The 9091-nt window shown below is 49.5% G+C and overlaps 1 protein-coding gene across 1 annotated transcript in view; it reads left to right on the forward strand.

Moving 5' to 3' along the window:
* The window catches only part of HSPH1 (heat shock protein family H (Hsp110) member 1), a 2244846-nt gene extending 2236202 nt beyond the window's left edge, over positions 1 to 8644 (forward strand). Inside the window, exon 18 of the mRNA XM_069639955.1 lies at positions 8291 to 8644. Coding sequence (XP_069496056.1) covers positions 8291 to 8509 — 219 coding nt within the window. The 3' untranslated portion in view covers positions 8510 to 8644. The remainder of the gene's footprint in view (positions 1 to 8290) is intronic.
* The last annotated feature ends 447 nt before the right edge of the window (positions 8645 to 9091 follow it).

Here is a 9091-nt window from a genome sequence, read left to right on the forward strand (position 1 = left end):
CATAGCATGTGAATCTAAGCAGATACAAGCATCAGAAATACGATTATGGTGAGTAATGCTTCCCAGTTGTATCCAATGGGGCTAAGGCTGAGATTGGTGACCTATGCGAATTCAGATAGGAAAAGGATAAGCTGGAATATTTGGGAATTAATTTGCCAAGAACCCCAAGCTTTAATACACATAATATTCCTCTACTTCTCATGGACATCAAAATGATTTAGGTAGATTGGAGTGGTTAAGAATCTTGTCACTTGGGAGAATATACTCTTTTTACCTGTGCATCTTTCAAGAGATCCTAGTGCCAATACCAAGTGTGGATATGTAAAGCTACAAAGGGAACTCTTCGTTTTTATCTGGAATGGGAAACCTCCCATGAGTAGCACATATGATAATAAAGGTTGGTACTTTAACAAGAGACAGATAGAAAAATCCAAGAGGACATTCCCCATTGAGGATGGGTAAATGTTTCATTGCAACCCGCTAGGACACTCTTCTCCAACCATATAGGTTGCATTGAGACAAATAGGAGGGTCTATGTTGACTACAACCCATAGTAGAGGTATCAGTCTCTTCCTGGATTTTTCTTTTTCAAGAGAAATTTGTTTTCATTTTATTCAAATAGTCATAAAAGTCATGTGACAGTTCTTTTGGTCTGCAAAGATAAATGTAAAGGTTGCAATTAATATGATGAAGAGGTCCATTTTGGAGAGCTTAATTACAGGCAGGTAACTTTTACATTTCCACATCAACCACAGAACATGCAGTGTGTCTCTGAACCTTGGCCCTAAGCATGGGCCAAGGATATTTCAAAGCTGTCCCTTACATCTATCTGTTGATTTACATGAATGGGCAGAGCCTGGCACTCGAAGTACATCTAACGGTAAGGAAGTTAGTCACTTTTTAAAAATGTAAAGCAACAGCATCTTTTTTTAAGAGTGGTTTGTGTAGTACCTACTATGTTCTTTACACCACCAGATGGGTATCAATTTCCACATATTGTGAATGTAGAGGAACTTGGGATTAGACTAGAGAATATTCTAAAACAGTTATAAATGCTTATCTCTGAAGACATGTTCCATTTCTCCTTCAAAAAACAGAAACATACTGGGGGCGCTGTTGAGTAGCCTACAAAATGGCTGCTTAGCTCTGAAGCTCCGTGCCTAGCCGCTGATTATCCGGCTACATCTGCGGTTCTTGCCATAATCCTTCATTTTCATCTGGCCCCCTGCGTTGCTGACTGCCTTGGCTACCTGCACGCCTGATCTTGGAGCGAATTGGACCCCCCAAGGCCCCCAACTGACTACTACGCTGTGCCTCGTTGAGGCCGACTCTGGGCCTGCGGGGTGCCGCTGTGACCGCTGCGAGCCGGCTGTGTGCCAGCCTCTGGAGTTTCCGTCTGCTGCCCCGGACCTGGCGCCTCCAGAACCAACACTTTCCCCGGAAACTGGGCCGCTCCACACGCGCAGCCTTCCCGACTGGACCCGGGCTGCCGGAGATCCCCGTCCCTCGCTTGTGGCGCGCGGCTGCTGCTCGCCCTGGCGGTGGGGTGTTCCGGTCCTATGCCGATTGGCGGTGGCCTGCACTGTACCTCCCTTGCTCCGTGGACCTGTGGCGAGGATCCCGCTCTGACCGCCTGCGGGGGCCCGCGCACGGCGCTCTACGGCGGGAGTTCATCCCGCTACTACGTGCGGGCACTCCGCCTCTGCTGAGCCGCTGGGGGTGCGCGGCGGCGCTCCTGTCCTGGGTCCTCTGCCCACTGCTGGAACTCTGGGGCCCCCTGCTGAGTTCTCCCCGCTTGGGATTGCGGCCTACAGGTGAGGAGCTTTGCGGTGGGTCCATCTGCCAGCCCTGTCCCCGCTGCGGCTGCTCCCTCCCCCCCCCCCCCGGACTGCCTAATAACAACTTCGGTCCCTATGGGGCTGTGACCCATTGGAGCTGCTCACGTCAACGAGGGCCCCCCGGCCCCCCGGTGGCTGCGCGACTGGGTTCCCTAGATTCCCTAGATTGGGACCCCTCCATAATTCGACCAACTGGATGGTCGATTAGCTGCAGACCCACAGTAGCTGGTTGCCCTCACTACGCCTAGTGCAATCTGCCGACACTGTCACACCCGCTGCAGACCCTCCACTCCACAGAGGCCCGCTTCCTGCACACCACCATCTTCTCCCACGGTGCGACCACACCGCACCCAGACTCCTACTCCTACAATGTCAAGCCGCTCCAAAGGAACTGCCAAAAGGGGGTACCATGGATAAGTTCGCTAAGGCGATTCCTCGAGCTGAAGCGGCCCACATGTCGCCTCCACAAGAGGAGCTCGATAATGACACTATTCCCGGGGTTGTGGCGCCAGATCTTACCACACTAATGGAATCGATGGCCAAAAACTTCGCCTCATTCCACGAAAAGCTTGACGACATCAATGCAAACGTTGCCTCACTTAAAACTCGTGTAGATCAGGCGGGATCTAGAATCACGGAGGCCGAAAATAGAATCTCCACTAATGAAGATGCTATACACACGCTCCAAGACACTGTGGCCTCCTTGTCACGGGACATGAAGAGTGTAAGGGCGAAATGCGATGATTTGGAATCTCGTTCCCGCAGAAATAACCTGCGCATCATCGGGGTCCCCGAGAACGCCCTCAAAGGGCGGATGGAAGACGCTGTGGAGAAACTGCTTAAAGACCTGCTTGACAATCCGGCCCTCTCCCCATACTTCACGGTGGAGCGAGCTCATCGGGCCCTATCACCACGACCTAAACCGGGCGAAAGCCCTGGGCCCATAATCGCCAAAATTCTCAACTACCGCGACAGGGACCTCATCCTCCGCCTGTCACGGGAGAAGGGTGATCTACGACTGGAGGCCCACACCATTAGAATCTTCCCGGATTTCTCGGTGGCGGTGCAGCAGGAGAGACGTCAATTTCTCGGCGTTAAGAAACTGCTCAGGGAGCGCAACGTCCCATATGCCATCCTGTTCCCCGCACGGCTCAAGATCACCCATAATGGCAAATTGTACTTTTTCACCGTCCCAGATGAGGCGGTGAAATTCATCGAGATGCAAATACCGCTTCACAATCCGGGGGACGGCCACGCTGGCGGCATCTGAACACGCACTGTGTGGCCCAACGGAACTTACTGAATCTGCTGATCCCTGATTTGTGACATGCTATTGGCTACATGGTTCTGTTTACTATGAGGTTGTGGTTACGGTACTGCATGCATTTGTGTCGTGGTCTGGCTCCTGAAGCGTGGGTGCTGGTCACTCCTTTCTGCTGGACTCAGGGGCTGACCAACCGCCCGGCCTTTGGCCTTGGCTGACCTGGGGGGTGCTCTTGGGCTCCGGGGTCCGACCCTATAATCTGCCCGTTGCAGTAACATGTCCCGGGCTGCACACGCTGCCTTGCCTTTAGTATGCTTAAATTGACGGCTGCGTGGTGTCAACTCATCCCACCAATGCAAAACCATGGCCCGTGCCTTTTAGGTGCTTTGCTTACACGAGATCCAGGAATCTTACTAGGCAATGCTGGCACCCCCTATTAACCTCGTCTCTGTATTCACCATGATACATAGCTCTGGTATGCACACTTCATTTGTCATCTCAGAGATACACTCCATGGGGCCAATGCATTATTGATCTGGCCTGCCCTTTAATAATCACTGTCACTTGTTGCTTAAATCGCAATGCTCCGATGCCTCTGCGGCAGCCCTTATTTCCCACTTGAGATGAGGGGGCATCCACCACGAGACTGTTGTAACTGTTTGTATTGTAACCGAATTGCTACGACGCATATGCTGGTCCCGGTTTCCCACTTAGACAGGCGGGACCATACATTACATGACCGCCAACACTGCTCGTCTTTGGTTCCAAGCGTGCTAGTGCACGGCAACGGCGCACCCCACTGCGATTGCATTGTTCTTGGATACACCTTTGTTGTGGGTTAGCCCCTGTTGGGCTTTTGGACAGTCTGAGCCAAGTTGGGGACGGCTCAGCTGCGTACAGCTCGGGGAGGGTGATGTTCACACTACTAATCTTGGGTTGGTGGTGAGGGTGGCGGGCGGGAATGGGGTGTTATTCCAAAAAGGCACACAAGGTTTCACGGCGCATGTATTGATGGGCAGCAAGCGCACTTTAAATCCCAACTCCTTGGGCCACACTATCACTGGACATGGGATGTTCACTTAGTCGTGCGTTGTGCGATTAGATATTTACCAATGAAATGTCTACCGTCATAATGTCCTGGAACATCCGGGGTTTAAGTTACCACACCGAGGCCCGTAAAATCATGGCCTATGCTAATAGGCATAGCTGTAGGGTACTATTTTTACAGGAGACACACTCCAATGGTCACATCCCAAGGACCATAGCCCACCATGGGGCCCCGCCAGATTCTTCACCTCTTACTCCTCCCAATCTAGGGGCGTACTCACGATGATCCATAAATCAAAAAATTCATATTGCATAAAAGCTACATAGATCCTGAAGGACGTTATGTTATATTACATTGCACTCTGATTAATAAAGAATATCTTCTGGTCAACACATACTGCCCCAACATAGACTCTCCCGAATTCTTTGGCGCTGTAGCCACCATACTGCTGGGCTTCGTGGGTGTACCAATTATATGGGGAGGAGATCTGAACCTTATTCTGGACACTATCAGGGACAGAACTGGAACTGCTACCAGAGCTCTGTCCAGTGCTGGACGTCAGTTACACAGCCATATACAGATACTGAACATCTGCGACGTCTGGAGGACACTGCACCCCCAGCGGCGGGAGTACACCTATTACTCGTCTGTGCATGACAGCTCATCTAGGATAGACCTGTTCCTGGTGTCAAGGGAAATTATGGGCAGGGTAGGGGGCTCCTGGATCCTACCTCGCATACTATCAGACCATGCCCCAATTACAGTCTCGGTGGAACTGGGGATGCCCATCCCGACGTTCAGCACCTGGCGTTTTAAATCTGAGGCCCTCAAAGACATTGTCTTCAAGGCTGACATATTGGCTGACATCAAATCTTTCTTTGAGCGCAACTCTCTTCAAGATACATCAGCTGCGGTGAGGTGGGACGCCTTTAAAGTGTATATTAGGAGAATGTCTATCTCCCGAGAGGCTGGAGTACTGAAAGCAATAAGAGCCGCCCTTGGGCGCTCTGAAGCCAAACTGAAACAACTAGAGCTGCAATGCCCCACGGCTACTGACCCCGGTACACTCGCCCAAATCAGTGATGAACTCCAGATTTATAACACACTTACTACCAACGAAGTCCAATACTTCAGCCGCCCACAGGCCGCCAGGAAGTATGGGGAGGGGGACAGACCCGGGAGAACGCTAGCGACACTAGTAAAAAGGGAATCTGGTCAGACGCAGATTACCTCCATCAAAGATCAACATGGCAACCCACAATGGGCGGACCAACGTATCTTAGACATATTTACCAAATTTTATAGGTCCCTCTACTCCCAACCTACCGAACACACCGAACAAAACATGCGCAAGCTCCTTGACCAGATCCCCACCACTGAGATATCCCCTCATACCCGGGACCAACTGGACTCCCCGATTACATTGGACGAGATAGTGACGGCCATTTCAGACCTACCCAAAGGTAAAGCACCGGGCCCCGACGGGCTTACCACTGAATTTTTCCAAGAGCACATCGCTATTTTGGCCCCTAGGTTGCTCGAGATCTGGGACGAAGCACTACGCGTCTCCGTCCTTCCCCCTTCCATGCGTGAAGCTGTCATCACGGTGCTGCTCAAACCTGGCAAACCTGACGACGAATGTGGGTCTTACAGACCTCTTTCCCTTATGAACCTCGACACAAAGATCTTTGCTAAGATCATAGCGAACCGCTTTCTACCCATCATGACAGACTTGGTTCACGAGGACCAGGCAGGCTTCGTCCCCGGTAGGTCCACCTCCCACAATATCAGAATGTTGTTCAACGTTATGTCCTGTATAGACCAGGACGTCCAGGCTGTAGCAGTCACTCTGGACGCTGAAAAGGCCTTTGATATGGTCTCCTGGAACTATATGTGGCTGGTACTTGAAACAATGGGCGTTGGCCCGAACATGATTGGGTTCATCAAATTATTATACACTTCCCCTGTTGCACGAGTAAGAGCTAACTCACTGACATCTGACCTCTTCACACTTTTCAGGGGTACCCGACAGGGTTGCCCCTTCTCCCTGATCCTTTTTGCACTGGCGATAGAGCCGATGGCGGATTATGTCCGTTCACGCCATGCCCGCAAAGGAATAAGACTGTTTGATTATCCCGAAATCATTTCCCTATACGCTGACAATGTCCTACTGTATATCAGGGAACCCACGGCCCATCTTGACCCTATACTAAGAGATATCACCCGCATCGGCACCCACTCCGGGTTCACAATTAACTACTCGAAGTCTGAGATCTTCCCTCTTACTAAGTCTACCATACAACCCACCACCGAATACCCCCTTCGTTGGTCTCCGGATGGTGTCAAATATTTGGGTGTGCAAATATCCCTAACCAAATCCACCTTGCTCGCCGATAATTACTCAGCTGTAGCACGGATAGTTGAAACTAAGCTCTCACGGTGGCGCACCCTCCCATTATCCATGACAGGTCGTCTCTCCCTCATTAAAATGATTTTGCTGCCTAAGCTCCTCTATACTTTCAACAACATACCCGTATGGCCTGGGGTGGACTACTTCTCCAAACTACATGCACTATGTGCACAGTTCCTATGGCACTCCGGTGCGGTACGCAAGAAGTGGACTGATATGGTGCTTCCATACAAACGAGGGAGGATTTCTGCTCCGGACCTGATGCTGTATTGGACTGCGGCCCAGGCCCAACACGCCACTCATTGGTACCCCGGTTCTCCTGCTCGCCCACATGTTAAATTGGAACGACTGGCAGCCGCCGGCACTAACATAATGTCCCTCATACTGCATCAGCACTATATATCTGACTCCCCTATCAATCCAATCAGTGCGACCCTGCGTGCCTGGGCACGCCTGTTGAGTCTGACATCCGACTCCTTCCCTTACTATAAATGGCTCCCGGTATGGGCGTTCCCGGGCCTGGAACCCACGCATGACACTGCTCTTGCCCGTCACTGGGGCGCATTGGGATACCAGGCATTATCGGATTTCTATCCGGAAGGCAGGTTCATTAACCCCCAAACATGGAAACAGGGGCACACCAGATCCGCTCTAGAGACCCTCCAATACTATAGGCTCCGAGCTGCGTTTCGCACTAAATGGCCCTCATTTCCAGATGAGCCCCCTGATAATCCGGCGATCGCATATATCACCAACTCGGGCGGCGCCCGCGGCGTCGTCTCCTCATTATATAAGATCTTACAAGACATCACCCCGATCCCAGCGCTCAGAGCACGCGACGATTGGGCAGCTGAACTAGGCGTAGAAATATCCGACAGGGTCTGGGAGGAAATGTGCCTACACACCCAAAAGGTCTCTCTCAATTTCCGCCACCGGGCCATGCAATACAAACTCCTAAATAGGCTTTACTATACCCTGCACAGGACTTCGAAGTTCACCCGCACCACGGTGCACCCCTGCCCTCGCTGTGGAGCAGAGGGAGCTGACCATCTACATGTGTTTTGGTCCTGTAATTGACTATCTGAATTTTGGGAAAGCATCCTAAATACACTCACCGAGATTATTGAAACGGTGGTCGACCCTGATCCCTTAGCAGTCCTTTTCGGGGCCTGGAGAACGGAGGACACTAGACGTCTGGCTAAATTTTTAAACATAAGCTGTATGATAGCCAAGAAATGCATACTCCAGAGTTGGAAAAGATCCTCCCCTCCGGGCCTTTAAGAAATAGCTGAATTTGCTCACCTGGTCACGAAACTGTGAGGAGAAATACCTGACCATGCTCCCCGCCGACTCTCGCCCCAAGAACACTTGGGTTGAATTTAACACCTATCTTAACAACCAAAGTGAAAGTACACCCACAACTGACTTGTCCCCTGCCTCACAAGGGACATCCCCCACATCATGAGGCCTTATATCCTCTGCTTAAGGCTCGCCCTGATGCTATTGCTATGACTGCTGTACTGTGATTACTGTGTTGCTCAAGAATACTATGTTATACACATGTGTTGCCTTGATGTATGTGCCTTGTGAACCTCTGCCTGCAAAAATAAAAGTTTAAAAAAAAAAAACAGAAACATACTACCACTGTTTGACTAACCATGAAGGAGTGTAACATTGTAAACACTGGGGTGGCAGCTGGATCATTGAATAATTTCACTTTGTGTTTGCAGATGTTGGACAGTAATTGCAACCCTATAGTTACACAGCCGAAACCGAAAGTGGAATCACCCAAAGAAGAAGAGAGGTTTTTCAATGGAGACCATCATCATAACAATGAAAAGGATTCTGCTGATGAGACAATCAAAAGCACTTTGAAAAACCCTCAACACAATGGAGACCACAATCCTACTGAAAATACAACAATCGTGAAGAACTTGGATAATTGTTAATTGCATCAGACTTCTGGGAAAACACATTTGGAATGTGTGACCAAAATAAAAAATGCTCTTTGAGAAATGTATTATCTATTGCTTTTTTGTTTTAAATTAAGATTTTTTTAATGCATTTTATGGAATGTCAATCAATTAAGAATATGTGCATACTGTTAAACCATACTGGAAAATACCTCTGCATCCTCAAATTCCTGTGGAATTGCGAATTAATATTGGGCTTCTGTGCAGGGTTGACTTTTTACATAAATAAACAGTTGCTAAATATAGAGAGTTTTCTCAAAGTCTGGAAAGGCTGAAATTTAAGCCAGCAAGTGTGTTCACAATCTAAGCTATGGATTTGATCATTGCACTTGAAATATGCTAATTGTTTTTCCAAGTTTAGTATTTTCCACAGAAAGAGTAATTTTGCCTGTAACATAAATATCACGCTGCACTGAACATTTTTTCTTTAATTAAAAAACAAGCATGCCTAGTCCATGGTATGTAATACAAAGTCAAATCTGAGCTCTTACTTTCCAAAACACGTTATGGTTGTCACATGTCAGACATGCATTCTGTTGTGACTGATCTTCTGGAGCC

The sequence above is a fragment of the Ambystoma mexicanum genome, chromosome 7q (genome assembly GCF_040938575.1).
Source record: "Ambystoma mexicanum isolate Mex_15411 chromosome 7q, UKY_AmexF1_1, whole genome shotgun sequence".
Classification (NCBI taxonomy): domain Eukaryota; kingdom Metazoa; phylum Chordata; class Amphibia; order Caudata; family Ambystomatidae; genus Ambystoma; species Ambystoma mexicanum.